This window comes from Thunnus thynnus, chromosome 8 (assembly GCF_963924715.1).
Source record: "Thunnus thynnus chromosome 8, fThuThy2.1, whole genome shotgun sequence".
NCBI lineage: Eukaryota > Metazoa > Chordata > Actinopteri > Scombriformes > Scombridae > Thunnus > Thunnus thynnus.
The window spans coordinates 24,566,614-24,582,482 of NC_089524.1; the positions used below are offsets into that span (position 1 = coordinate 24,566,614).

Below are 15,869 nucleotides of genomic sequence, written 5' to 3' on the forward strand. Positions count from 1 at the left end.
TTTATTTTGTGTGTTTTAGAGTTCAATATATGCCTCCCCTGGTTCCTGGGGATCCTTCTCTCAGCAGGCTGGATACAGCATACACTGCCCTATGCAATCTGGAAACCAGTAAGTTAATGCACACATGTTTGACAACATATTGCATTATCATGAGCTGAGAATGGCACCATATTAGCAGAGAACATTACACGTCCAGATGCAGTGAGTTTGAAGTAACTTTGCACACTGTGCACTACATACATGGCTAAAGATGGACTCAAAGATAAAGCAGTGTGGTGGTGGTATTGAGGGTGATTAAAATATTGCACAAAATGTCCCAGTATCCCTGGGAGTGTCTTAACAGAGCTGAAAGTGTTACAGATACTACTTTTTGAAATCTTATGATGATTGATTATGAATTGTTAAATATTATTTGATTCCATAATTGCATTGTCTACACCTGGAGTGAGGTAATACAATACAAATACATCACTTTTACCCTGAAACTAAACACGTCAGTAATAATGGTCTCCTTTATCAGAAATCCTCCATTTCCTGCTGCGGGTAGCCTGGCGTCAGCCTTACAAGGAGGATCAATCTCAAAATCTTGCTCTGCTTTTTATGACCTCATAGCTAAAGTAGAGGTGTTTGTCTCTTTCCACCCACAGAGGGTGTATGTGTGTGTGAGTGAGACAGAGAGAGACTGTGTTATTCAAAAGTTGTGCAACACCTCATTTACACCTGCCATGTAGCATAAGTAGCATGTCAGCAGCGCACAATCAGCTTCAGTTCCCGTCAGTGTCTACGCTGAATCAGTTGAGCCACAGCACTACTGCACATGCAAATGCGGTTTAACAGTGAGCATAAGCCAATACACAATTATTGTAGTTTAAAAGTGTAGCTGAACCATCTGCATTTTCCTGCCTAGCTCTACGTCAGTTTAAGAGGGCTTAGATGCTGGTCTGACAGATTTTTTTTTTAGGGAAGGGAATTTCATTGGATGTTATTGGCACTTAAACGACATGTAAATCATTTCTGGACTAATTTCAAACAGAGGAATAGTTAGGGAGAAAGAGAAAGCAAGAGACAGAGAAGACAAGTATACATGAAAAAGAGAGATACTGAACTGAAACTATGGTCAATATGAATCGGTCATTCATATGAGTAAGTGTGTGGGAAAGGACAGCAACTAAATAATTTTGTTTTTTAGTATTTTTAATTATTGATTATATAATTATTTTGGTGCTACAATGATACACAGTTGTGAATCATGCATCACGGTTGTAATATGGGCTTTTCCCTGTATCAGAAAGCCCTACCATAGTTCTGTTTGAAAGTTGTCAATGTTATTATGGTATTGTTTATAATTATTACTCTCTACACTAATCTGCAAACACAATGTGTATGTGGGTTCAATTTGAGATTTGTGTGTATCTGTTTTTTGTATCTGTGTGGTTCAATGGACAAAGGCTTATTGTTAAGATCAAATTCAACCTTTCATGCTTTTGCTTATAGGCAAAATGACTTGATTTTAGTCATCACCAAACCTGTGTGTCATATTGAATACTACTCAGGAAGTGTTAGTTCGGGTGGTAGTGTTTTTTATTGTCATTGCTGTCTGCAGTGTTTCTTTGAAAGTTCAAGCATTAAGTGACGTGAGAGCACGGCCTGTGGTTTTCAAGTTCACTCAAAGTGGAATTTTCTGACATCAAGCTGGTTTTTCAAGACCCCTTATCTCAATCTCGGTCTTACAGTGCACTAATATTATGATCAAAATCACAAAGTGTTTGGGTTTAGAACAATGTTTAACTTCTGATTTCTTGACCAAATGAACTCTAAAGGCAGCTGCGATTTTTGGATCTCTACCTAGGTCTGTTTTATTTTCTCCGTTCAGTCCTTCTGATATTCAGTCAGACTGTTTTTCACATGACCCTGTATTCGTTCCTCTTTTCTTCCAGGATCTGCAGGCAACAGAGCTGGCTGCTGCTTAGTATGATAGACTTATACAGTACAGTTGGGATGTAATTGATTGAACTTGAAAGCCCTCCGTTGTCTGCTCACATGGTTATTCAGAACAATCAGAAGAGTTGACTAGATCACATGATAACAGTGAGGAGAAAATGTGAATGGACCAGTGCTGTGCTTTCACAGATTGAGGCACTGTCTGACATGCTCTTTCCCCTGCACAGCAGAAACTATTCTTATGAGTAGTGATAAAAATGTCACTGAGACACTGACTATGTAGTGTTAGCACAACAGGAACAGATTTATTCTACGTCATAACACTGGAGTTTTCAGGGCATTGACGCCATAACACCAACTTAATAATGCAGTCCAATACACTAGCTGAGCTGTAAATACTACCTTTCTTCTGAAAGTAATCATAAAAATGGATCATTATATTCATATTATTTCATTTTTGTGGAGATGGTGTCAAAGAGGCTCCATCTGTGTCATTTGGGATTTAGTTATGTTTAGTGTGAAACACTGATGAATGAATGACTGAAAGACAATTTCTCAGCTTTTTTGTGGGGCCTCACATGATGTCACTTGATATTCAGATTAGATTGTGGCTTTAAAGCCCATCAACAGGCAATGGCCAAAATAACCATACAACACAGTGCAGTATAATACAGATTAATAGAAATGCGTTTAGCTGTGGACAAACAAAAACACCTTACAAGATAATGCGATCCAGTACAGCAACACCACTTACAGTGTTGGACTTTACTGCTGAGTTGAATCAACACCTGTCTGGCATAGTGTTAATGTTAGATTTAAGCTTCAACATCAACTGAAGTCTACAGCTGCTAAACATCACCACATGACTAGTACTGTCTCTGGTGATTCTCCACCAGCCTTGTACTGCAGCCATCTGCATGTTTGTTTTGTGTGTTTTTTGGACATTTTGGCCTAAGTCTGGTCCTCAGCAAGTGATACACATGTTTGTTCGGATTCAAGTGACTTATTGTGATGCACCTGTAGTCAAAAACATTGCACTGTTGCTCTAAAAACATCTTGGTTATCTCGGCATTATGTTAAGCATCATTGTACTTCAACTGTGTGCTGAAGTAACGCGGCCAAAACAATGAAAAGCGTGTCAGTGTTCAGCTACTTGCAGATCACACTGTACACCAAAAAAAGGTATAATGCTGTAAAAAGCTATGCACTGATCATTATATTAATGAACTACCTGAAAAATGTTGGATTTCCTTGTTGTTCTCTTATTCATTTTTACAAACAATTTAAAGAGAGAAGATTAAAAAAAGTAAACAATCTTTTCAGCAAACAGCAGTAAGAGTTTGGTAGTATGTGGTTAGGTCTCTCCCACACAGCTGAGTCTTGGTGTTTGTTTACAGCAGTAAAATCAGAAACAGACCACTGTTCCTGCTTCTATTTTTATGTTGTGTTTGTTTCTTATTGTCTGTGACAAACTCGTAAATTATTAATCTAAAGGGTCAGACAGACTGTGCAGCATTTAAGGTTAACACAACTCTGTAATAGGTAATATATTGCATTGCCTGTATCTAAACACTCTTTCCTTACTGTAAGCCACATTTCATTGAGATTAGTTGATCAGAGCCTCCCGGTTTTACCAGTTTCATTTTGATGCAGTAAGTCAGCTTTTTGACACTGCACAATTAAACATACTGTTTACCCTATCTGCCTTACAGTTGATATTGCCTGCAGCCAGGCTCTCTGACTCAAAGTTCACTTATTGCTGATTGTTGATAGCATGAGAGACACATTTTATGATTGTGCTGGTTTAAGGAAGAGTCCTTCCAAGGAATTGGGGGTAGTTGGGTGTAATTGTTTACTGAATAGTTGTTCAGTAAACTCTGAAGAACGCCCTTGTTTTTCTATGGAAGAAGCATTGCGCTGTTGCTTATCTTGCTGAAGGGATTATGTTTCCTTTCCTTTTTAATTAACAAACATTTTTTGCAAGTTGGACTAAAACTTAAAAATGCATAGTGTATAAAATGTATTAGTCCACTACCTTTTTAAAAAGCATTTAATTCTTAAAACTGACAGAAATGCATTGCAACATGCTGTTTGTTGCATAAAGGGGGTTCATTCTCATGTTTTTTCTAACTGGTGAATACTGTTAGTGCTCTTGCTTTTACTCTTTCAACCAGCACATTGGGTGAAATTTTGCTTCAATAGGTTGTGACTTTGTCTATACAGTCACTCAAAGGAAATCTAACCAAGTAAATCTGTGCTCTGTTCCACGTCCTAAATGTATGCATTATTCATGCTAATAACATTGCAGTGTAGCTGTTATTGTTATTGTCAAGAATGTTGCCAAGTTGCTTTTGGGGTTCAACTTGTAGAAATTACATTGGCTTGAATAGTGTTTTGAAGATCAGCACTCCCGATGAACTGTTGCAACATAAAACTTTTTTACTGAACCACATGTTGGGAAGATACAGCAGTTCTGACACTTCAAGTTCCTAATTTTAAGTCGTGAGAAAATGATGTAGACTGTCTGTCAGGAAATAGGTAATTAAAAAAACCGCAGTGTAACTGTGTAAACTCCACTGATTGGAGTCGAGTCTAACTGAATAAAAAATTGTTATATGCATGTTCAGTATATTTCAGCCTCAAATAAGAGATTATAAAACAAAAACAAGGTTCAAATGATGATCTGTACACAGCTTCAGGCTTAGTATTGGAAGGCTACATGTAACAATAATATTAATAATACATTGAATTTGTACAGCACTTTTCATTCATAGTGAAACTCAAAGTTTTATTAATAACATAGAACACACATAAAGAAAATAGTAGGTGTTGAGATGAAAAATCCTTCCTGAATAGAGAGGTTGTTAGAAAAGACACTAGGGTCTGTGCCACCCTCAGATGGTTACGAAGGCGGTTCCACAAGCGTGGTGCAGCAGAGCAGAAGGCTTGATCCCCCATGGTGCGGAACTTAGCATTTGGGCCCCAGAGGAGCAAGCTGCTGGCAGATCTGAGGGTGCGGGTGGAGGTTTGTGGTGTGCACTTTTTCAGAAGGAAGCATTGGACCCTTCCACTTTTTACAGTCCGAAAACTAACTAAGATTAAAAAAAACAAAAAAACTAAAAAAACAGGAGATACTGCATGCACTAGGGCCAAGCGGAAACAGCTCCCACTCAAGCTCCCAGTCCCCCTTCTAATTCCCCATCCTCCCCCTCCTTTCTCCTCTCTGTTGGTGTTAGGCTAACATTGACTGAGCCAACACATGGATGTATTATAAGAGCTGGATAAAGCCCCGCCACTCAGCCTTGCAGCCAATTTTTTTCCAGTGGTCACTCACAGTATTGCAGTGAAAAATCCCCCTGCAGCCCAAAAAGCATTTTCCCCATAGACCACCATTGTAAAAGAAATGTCTGTAAAATGTCTGTTGACTTTCTATTATGAATTTTTGACCCATTGAGGTTTTATATTCATAAAACTTTCCTCGAGCAGAGAAAAGGGATTTAAAAATCTGTGACATCATCAACACATCATAAAGTCTATGGGCTGAGTGGGAACTTGTGGGCGGGGCCAGCAGGGGAAACACCACTGCGCATATTCAGTGGTCAGCACTGAATACGGAAGCGAACCTGGAAGCTAGAAACTTTTTTGGGCGTGTACACCAGCCGAGCAATTCTTATTGGACTGAATGGGTGCTGTTTCAGGTCCAGTATCCAGCTCTTATAATACATCCATGAGCCAACATTGATACACTCTTGCTAGGTGACTTTTACTATTACTAATGTTGGCTGGTGAGCAAAGTAGTCACCAGCCTGTCACATATTTCCAAAGGGGGGGAAAAGTGATTTGACAAGCTAAATATTTAAGATGGTTGTAAAACAGTAAAAGAGTTTCTCTTGCTGCTAGTTAACTTTAGCGTTAGACTCAAACACCACAAGCTCAAGAGAGTAACTCGACTCTGCTTTTGTATCAGAGGTCAGATGAGGTGGAGGCTCCTATGGAAGACAGAGAGGGCGAGGCAGGAAGAAGCAGCACTGAGTCACAGGTAGGTTATATGTGCTGTATAAAGGGTTAGGTCATTTGGTTCATTGATAATGACAGGAAGGCGTTGCAGGTAGGTTATACGTTACTGTAGTCCCTAAATACATGTAGAAATGCAGGAAATAGGAGGACCTACAGCCCCCCTGTTTTATTGCGTCCTCCCTACGTCTCAAACCAAAGTTACACCCTTGCCTGTAGGTACATCTACACAAACAGTAAGTCAATCAGCTGCTTTGGCTGAGAGCCTTTAACCAGCTTTGTGTTGTTGGAAAGCAGCTGATGCTGGCCTGCCAAGACTTCTACTGTAATAATATCACTGTCATATCACTGTTGGCTAAAGGGCCAGGAAGGGGATTTCCAGTGTGGGTGATTGTTACCATTCACAGAGCTATGATCTTACTGAGAATTAAAACCGATTCTTCAGTCGTATGATCTCATGATCTTTTTTTTCTCATATTTGTTCATCACTCATGATTATAATAGCTAATCTGTTTTTTTCCAATGTGTACACTAAGATTTCTGGTAGAATTTCATTTCTTAGTTGCTTGATTGTGGAAAAGGATCAATAGCAATATCACAAAAGGTCTGTGATTTTTGACCATCTGTGCATCAATGATCAGCACTTGTTTAAAAAGTAGAAAGTGCTGTTTACATTTCAACCCTTTGGTGTTTGTGTTTATCTAAAAGAGGTATCAGGAATTTCGTAAACAGATACTCATGATATAACATTTGAACATAGACATGATTAAATATTAAATTCTGCTGCATATTAGGCAGGGATATTCAACACAAAAAAAATCACAGGAACCATCTTTCATACACTGGCCTCTACTCACTGGCTTGGGGTTGCCCTTTCATCCTCTTGGTGTGTTTTGAACTTAAATCAATCATTCTCCCTGATCTCTGGCCCGTGGTTGAGGACACAGAGCCAAATCCTGTGAATAGCTTTGGCCAAGCTCAATCCCTCTGAGCCTGAGCCCTGGCACATGATTGGATGAGAAGAACATGGGACGGCACTGTTGCAGTTCCACCTTGTCATTGTTTAGTTTTACTTTTGTTTTGAGTGTTCGTCCAACACTATTAGCATAGTGGGTTGTTACATTATGGTGACTTCCACTCAACAAGAAACTGAAAATATCATAGGTTATGTCTATCGAGGTCTTCAGACTTGTGTCGGATATTAACATTTGGCAAAAGGACAATGCTTGGTATTAAGGAAAGCTGGACCGTAGATCTTCAAAGCAAGTATATATTGTTCTCCGTGACTTTCTGTAGACTCCTGCGTGTGTTTGTGTGCGTGTGTGTGTGTGTGTGTCTCTCTCTCTCTTTCTCTTCCTTGCCTTATTTAAACCTCAACTTCTCTCTGTCTGTCTGACCTAAGATTTGTGTTCATATTATCTTTCTTGTATCTTCAACAGTTGACACTGCTACTTATTTGACTTTGAACACCTGGATTTAGTAACAGTTATTCATTTTTATACGCCTTGACATAACATAAAGCTCTACTTCACTCACCTTTGATTCTATAAACGAAACTGAAAGTGTTTTCTCCCGTTAAGGTCATGTGCTAACTCAGTATTATGTTGTTGGGTCATATTATTTGAGTATTACAGTGTTAGATCACCATCTTCAGAAAACATCACCCTCTGTTCTGATTATAACACTTGATGACTTAAGTTTGGGACGCTTTTCAGTGCTCCAGTTGTTCCTCTAGCTGAGCTGCTTATTGCACAGTAGTGGTAATAGGCTGTGATTGTACTTGGCAGCTCTAAGGTGTGAATTTCTAAGGTATAAACTCTATGTGGGCTAAGTACATCAGTGTTAAAAAAACAGCATGCATCAGTTTTACTTGGATAAATACTGGTTAAACAAACTTAACTTCTCTCTCTCCTTCAGGCAATACCACTTGAACAGCAGCACTACCACCACCACTCCGGATGTCCCCATGGACATGTACTCGGGATTCTCTGATGTGGACTTTTCCAGCTTCAACCTTCCTAGGAATGGCGATTTCTCCCAGGTTGGTTTCACAAGTCTTTGTGATGTGTTGGCATGGTCATATTGATAAATTATAATGTCTATAAGAGCCAGTATGAAGACATACTTACTCAAACAAAGTTAGATGCATTATAGTTTTCATTCTCAAGTCTCTCTTTCTGGTACCGCATGTCCCTTTCTCTTTTACTTGACTATTAGAGGGAAGGACCTTGCCTCCCACCCACTTCTTTCATCCTGTCTTCTGTCCGCTTAATGTACCATAGAGCAACCTGATTAAAGCCTAGTGTTGTCTAGACTGCAATACTACCTACCTCATTCCTGTCAAGGCATGTCATTAATAAGACACTGTAATTTTGCATTCCTCTACACTTCCACAAAGCATCCTCCCCTGGAAACTCTTTGTAATTCTCCATCATGCTTGGAATTGTGTCCAGAAAAGGATATGCTGCTGTGTGATTTAGAGATGTAAGAAAGTTCTGAAAAAGTATTTTCAAGCTTTTGTGACCTATTTGAGTGTTTCTGGGATTATTATCCCCACCCTGGGGATATAATAATGAGACTAGGATATTCATTTTTCAGTATGGGAAATGCTTACATGTGGAGAGTGAAGTAAACATGCAACCATCTCTTCGCTCACATATTTAACCCAACACTCCAGTTGAATATGGTTACAATCCATCATTTGCATTTTCTATTTCTTTGTGCTTTTGTGTCAGTCCTGCCAGTCTCTTTTAGTAAGCCAATTGTTCTGACACAGACCAGTGAGTTTCTAATCTGAAGCCTATTTGGGCTGAATAGATTGAGTGCCATTATGGAACCATATTAAAACACAATGTGCTAAGATGATGAGTTTTGAAGAAGGGCAATCATGGGTTACCAAGCAGACTGGCGTTATTCTCCACATGATTAGCCTGTCTGACAGTAGAAAAGGTATAGCTATCAGGATTTTTTTCTTGGTTCAACTTAAGGCCAAAGCAGTAAATGTTAATGATGTTAAGGACAGGATAAGGTGCAACAGCACTGGCAAGGAAAAAGGCATTTCTTAACTTGATTATACGTTTTTTAAAATCTTTTCACTGAATAATACAGATGCTAATGACCTAGATTTCATGTCCACACACATTCAGAATATATGATCTTGTATTTATTGTTCAAAGAGCAAGGGTAAGTTTTAAGTATACAAACATAAATTAACTACTAAATTATTTATTATCCAAAGTAAAAGGGGCATTGTTTCTGAAAAGGCAAGTTTTAAGTTTTTTTTTTTAAGTGTTTGAGCACCCCCACAAAACATTCTCAGAGCAGCATCTCGGTAAGAAATTTATCAAAACCCAAGCAGATAAAACCCAAAATACTCCTATCCGCAAGGCTAGATATTTCTTTTCTTTTCAAAAAACACTTAATAGCTGAATAATGAAACCCACTGAATGGGGAGCAAGAATTTAGCCTTAAAATGTATATATTTTTAATGCAATATTATTGCATGTATCTGATGCAGCAGGACTGCAGTGTAATTTAGTTAATTGTAATGCACAAGAGAATCAAATATATGAAATAAACCACTTAAAAACAAAATACAATAAATGAGTCAATTTCAGCAGCTGTGTACAGGGACTCAGTTGAGTTTTTTTGTTTCTCTGGAAGTTAGTCTTATAGCCTAGAGGTCTGATGAAAGCTAAAGACTATTTGATGTTAAACAAGGTTTTGAGAGTAGGACAAAAGTGTCACACACTCTTGCTCCATATGCATTTCTCTTTCATTCAGATGGCAGCCCTCAGGCCTTCTTCAAGATGAACAATCATAGTAGGACCCAGGCACTGGTATGTTATATATGCCACACCTTGGTAACACATCTAATGGTGATTAGATAATCATGTTCCACCATAAGGGTGAGGAAAAGCAATCAAGAGGCCTTAAGCGAATCAAAACTTTTAACAAACAGTGACAGAAACTGCAGCCATTAAATTTTCTTTAAATAAACGTGACAAAAACCAATATGTTTCATACCACATATAGAGATTTAAATTTTACATCCAATTTTTTCGGTTAAGTATATTCAAATATGTTACAGATACATTTATTTTGAATAGATTTCTAATAGATATACAGAAAAAGTTAAATACCAGAATACCAGAAACAACCTTATCTAAATATCCAATAAATAGAGGTACATTACAGAAAACACTAAAAAAAACAACACCCTTACAGTTATGGTGGAACATGATTATCTAATCACGATCAGATGTGTTACTAAGGTGTGGCATGTAAAACATACCAGTGCCAGGGTCCTACTATGATTGTTCATCTTGAAGAAGGGCTGAAATGTCATCTGAATAAAGGAGAAATGCCTATTGAGCCAGAGTGTGCGACACTTTTTTCCTACTATCAAGGCTTCTTCCAGTGATCAGCACATCACTACAACCCTTGGTGTGTGTAACTTTTCCATTATATGTTCAGCAAAGTTTTGCCAAATTAAGTTAGGTCCTTAGAGGTGCACATCATTATGTAGCTGGCACAGGAACACTTGCAAGAACAAAGTAAAAGATTCTGGTTTGAATACACCGGCAGTCACTTTTAAACACATTTAAAAACGTAGGTCATTCTCAGTTAATATTAGTCCATTGTTAGCTTTTGATGTCTATTTTGAAGCTTTATTAGACTTGTCTGTATATGCAGTATTATTTGCACTACCCCTTAGTAGTGGTAATCCAAGTATTAGTCTCTATTAAAATATAGTTGACAATTATCAACATTTAAAGGGAAACACAAGTAGACAGAAAAAAACTACGTACAAGAGTTTCACTTCATGTTTGTGGCCAGGTGTGTGGATGAGTGTGATGGTTCTGTGGAATATAAGAAGACTTTTAGAAGGTATGAAAATATTTTGTGTAGCGGTTTAAGCTGGGGGGATTTCACGAACAAAGGATATGCATGAAGGCTTTTATAAAGGAGAGCGATGTATCTTCCTCATCACATGCATCACTGTACTGGCATGGATTTTGTGATTCATGTGGGGTTTCCCTACTTTTCCATTAGCCTGTGTCAGCGTGTCTGACTATGTCTTCCTTACAAGTAATTACGAGGGGTCTCACGATCACGTTGGATCTATTTGTCTTTCTACATATTTAGAACAGTATGCCCCGACGGTTGTCTTTTTTATGTGTTTTAGATTAAACTGGCTACTTCGTCATTGGTGCACTCATGAGAAGTAGGTTTGGTTTCTCGGCATTGGAGACAGGGAATGTTATGGTGTGTTTGTGTGTGTGTGTGTATGTGTGTGTGTGTGTGTGTGTGTGTGTGTTTGTGTGAGAGAGAGAGAGAGGGCTTGTGTTGTGCTTTCTCAGCTGTTCTTCCTGGTTTTGGACACTCCCTGCCATGTGAGGCATGCAGAGAAAATGTAAGTCACGGGGTCATCATGACTAGTCCACCACTTTTCATCCTCCATTTTTTTTTTCTTCCATCACCACAGCATACTGACCCTACCCAATTTTTCCCCTATTCATCCACAGCCATAAAGCAAGACTTCTTCTTTTCTTTGTACTGTTGAACCGTGACAGTACACAAGAAATTTAGGCAAGTGTGACTGTGTGGAATCATTGATCGTGATTGTTTTAGCTGTCAGGTGACTGACTGCCATGTTTACCTCCAGCCAGTTTCAGTTACAACTGTAGAGTCATTAGTGAAATCTCTCTTGGTTTGCACAGTTTCCCACAGTGTGATAGTTTGTTTATGCACTTCAACAGAGCTCAGTTGGAATATCCTCATATTGTACGAAGGCACAGTGTTGCAGCATGCAGACAGGATGTCTGTGTCTAGATTGCTGGTAACTGGAAAACTAGAGTCGAATGTTTGTTTGTATTAGAATGAATAGACTCCCCTTTGAGAGTCAGTATCTTTCTTAGATTATCTGACAATTACTGTATATCACTAGCAAACAACTGAAATGGAATACATGGCAACTGTACAATGATGTGGATAAAATTGATGTCTCACATTTTTGATATGCTTTGAACATTTATTTAATGTAGGCTTTCTAAATATGGTTACCACCATTATAGTAATATGTTTACCACACACATACGGATGTTTCTAATGTACCTAATAGAGCCATTATATTGCACTGCAATGGCTTTAAAAAATATCATAATACATTTCATAATAAACACTTCCACTGAAATCTAATGGATCATAAAGTAGTAAATAATGTTGCAAGTATTTTGTGTAGGCAATTATTCTATTCATATTTACTAACTAGTATTTTATTTGTCTTTTAAGTTATTAGATATTTATATTGAAGAGATTAAATAGATCTAGACAATGCCTTTTATGAAAGGCTTTGTACTTACAGTGATCAATCATTTGATATGTTAGCGCCAAATTAGATGGTTCTTTCCAGGAAACTTCCAAAGAAACAACAGTTCCACATTAAATTCTTTCTTGGGAGTTACTGGGGAACTCTGGACTTGTAAAATAAAGTACTATCAAAACACTCAGCTTGGGCACAATAAAATTAAGATAAACTGTGGAAACTTTGACGAAACCAAACTGAGATTTTATTATATTTACTGATCTACAATAATCTCAGATCTATACAAGAATTAATGGCAGTTAGTGGCTTCTTTTATCTTAATTAAAATGAACCCTGATATCCCCAAAACTAAACTAAATAAACTAGAAAAAATGCTTTATCATCAATACCATCAAAAGACACGAGCACTGTGCTTTAAAAGACGCTGAATCTTAAAGTCATTCCCTGGGGTTTGAAGGAGAATTATACACTTTGCACCACAGTGACACGTGCACACCTGCCTAAGCTTATATTGGGTCATTGGTGAATCAAAAGTATGCAAAGTTTTATGCAGAGCATAAGAATGAAAACAAGACTTACTGGAAGACAAAAACACTAGAACTCATTCACTAACCACTCTGGCTAACCTCAAAGAGTGAACAGCACTCTTCAAGCACGCACATTAACACACATACTATATTGTTTATATACTCATACTGTACATGTACATACACATATACATGCAATAAGGCATATTTAGGCACATTTACGGTCTTAGTCTCTTGCCACACACTTGTGCTTTCTCTGTGCTGTTTCTCTCATTATTACACACATGTATTCTACTGTGCACAGTGCACTTCTAGGAAGAGTTCATTTGCATTAAATTGTTGTGTGCATCCCTTTCCAGCTTTGCTTTTTGTAAAATTGGAATCCCTTCACTTGCCCTATATGGGCCATGAGGTCCACTGATTCCACTTGTGCATGCATTTACATATGAAACTTTGCAACTCCACTGACCCTATAACTGATCCCTCATTACACTCTTAGTTTTTGCAGACAAGTATAATTCAGCAACCACTAGTCCCATGGCTTCCAAAGATACTAAATATGTCATGCTGAATTACAAGAAAATATATGCACAACATATCTAGAAATGTCCAGTTGATATAAGCTTTTAAATGACCCAAAATGTGTCATGAAGCCACTTGAAGGGGGAGAAAAAAGAGAAGGAAATTTTGATAAAGTGAAAGGTGTTTTGAGGTTGTATTTTGTTGTCATAGAAGATTATCTTGTTTTTCTTGACTTATTTCTTGTGGCTAGTCAGTCAAGATAAAAATCAAGTGGTTTTTCTCAGTTACTTCCTTATAAGAAGCTCTGCCGTCATATGGATGGCCTAGTTTGAAAGGGGAAGTTAATGGTTAATTTGAAGGGTTGTTAACAGGTGCACTATTTTCCGTGGGGAGTGTGTGCTCCACCTTATCCATAAAAAACCCAGTTTGTTAAAAACATTATTGAAAGTGAAGTTTAGACCGACTGCACTTCCGTTTACATTGCGAGCTACTCGTGGCATCAGTGCACATGTGTGGTGTTTACAATACGCTAGCACTCACAAAAGACATCAGTGATACAATAAGAAAGATAGTATCAGGTGTCGATGAGAACTGGGATCAATTTTCAGAATTGGACATTGAATCAGCATCACTAAAATCTAAACAATAACAGTCTCTGCTAGTATGTATACTAGTATATATCAATGAAGTCTTGTGTTGTTACTGAAATCAGGCATGGATCCTCCTTCTTTAGGCTGTGATGCAATAAGGTGTGTGTGTGTCAGAGCATTCAAAAGAAGCTCATCAATGATTCATCCCCCCCTGATGACCCTCCACAACCCACCAAATACACAGACGCTTACACACATATGCACATACATTATCTAGAGGATTCCCACTTATACTATGATGACACCATGGACAGGCGCCACTCCGTCTCTGAGAGTCTGACTCCCTTTCAGTCCAGCAGAGATGGACATTACAATACTTCACCATCCTGGCGTGATATTGTGTATTCCTGGAAGCTGGGTGCGCAAATGGACCCTTCTGTTTCACTAGTGAAAGAGATAGATCACGTTTTTTTTTTTAAAATACCACAGTGTCCTTGCTTATGATAACCTCTTAAACAGTTAACACTGTCTCTTTATCAGAAAAACTAATATTATGACACTGTCTTTGATAAACATCATGGAGTTGTTGAAATAATCCATTTGCCATCAGATTCCCAGAACACTCTTTTTTTAACAATCGCACCCCTGATTCCAGTAAAGAGGAATGACCTTTTTATAATGAGGTATTTTTGTGTAATTGTGCACAGATAGAAGTATTGGCTGAATGCTGAAATAACTTCTGAATAATATGCACATGTGCAGCTTGCACTTGATCTGTTAATACATGTCTGACCACTTCAGCTGTCTTCTTGTTATTTTTAAGCTGTCCTCATTGTTTTTGGCATAACATCTGTTGGGGGACCATGTGAGGACTATAAATCTGGTTTGTTAATTTTTTTCCTATGCAGATAAACATAACACAGTTAAATTAATAGAGAAACATTTTGACAGGCTGACTGACAAATCAAGCCTGCTGGGATCTGTACTCTCATGAGTGACTATCCTCCCCAGTTAGGTAATTAGAAAATGTGTTTGCTTCCCTCATATTAGCGTTTCCACCTTTTGGCTATAGATCATTAGATTAAATAGAAATCATTACTTGAACAGCTGTCTTGAAATTGAGCCTGCACAGACAAATAGAAAGACAAAAGGCAAAGTATGAAGTAAGACAGGCAGCCAGGCAGGGAGTCAGTCTCTAAATATAATAATCATTAGATAGTGGCCCAGGCCCATTAAATATAGCGGTAAGCAGCAGGGTGTGAGGAGCGGCCAGGTCCAGAGCGCAATACTGTTTACACTACAAATGCGGTTGAGTTACACCATGTACAGTAAAATGGGCCCGACTGCCAGTAACTCTAGTCACTTACCAACAAAAGCATCATTTCCTGAAAGCTCCTCCCCTCCTCCCTCCCTCTTCTCCCCACCTCTCCCCTCCCCTCCCCTCCCCTGTGCTCTCACTCACTCTCAAACCACCTTTTTGAGCTCTGAGGAACTAGTCCGCAGTCACTATGACTAAGCCCTCTATGCAAATACGTGACAGCCCCTGGTGAAGCAGGAAGCATGTTTTAGAGTTGTCTGTGTCTCTGTTTGTGAGAGAAACAGAGTTTGTATGTGTGAGCTCATTGCCCAGAGCGTACCTGCGGTAGAGCGTAGATGTGTGTGTTGAACCAGGGAGAAACTGTGAAAGGGCTAGTGAGAGTCCACTGTTGGGTGGAAGTGCACCAGCTGTAAGGTGAATACCAACACATGGAAGAAGCTGTCGCATTCAGGGATTCAAGGTGAAGCAGGAGTGGATGTGTGTGTGTGTACCCCCCCCCCTCCCCATACTGCAGCGTTTGGACCCATGTCTCTCATGCAGTTCTGGACTAAATTGTATTCACAGCTGGGACGACCACTTCCCAAGGTACTGGTACTGTTTGATTTGTTTTTTTGCATATATTACACTTT

General features: G+C 38.6%; 1 protein-coding gene across 7 annotated transcripts in view; it reads left to right on the forward strand.

Moving 5' to 3' along the window:
- Nucleotides 1–15,869, forward strand: part of sbno2b (strawberry notch homolog 2b) — a 69,211-nt gene that overhangs the window by 18,449 nt on the left and 34,893 nt on the right. For 3 of the 7 annotated variants that reach the window (XM_067597363.1, XM_067597364.1, XM_067597367.1), the window contains exons 3-5: nt 20–108; nt 5,909–5,980; nt 7,873–7,996. In XM_067597363.1, the coding sequence (XP_067453464.1) occupies nt 20–108; nt 5,909–5,980; nt 7,873–7,996 (285 nt within the window). Of the gene's footprint in view, nt 1–19; nt 109–5,908; nt 5,981–7,092; nt 7,222–7,872; nt 7,997–15,414; nt 15,826–15,869 lie in introns of those variants that run through there. The other 4 variants (XM_067597365.1, XM_067597366.1, XM_067597369.1 and 1 more) reach the window with 3 other exon arrangements.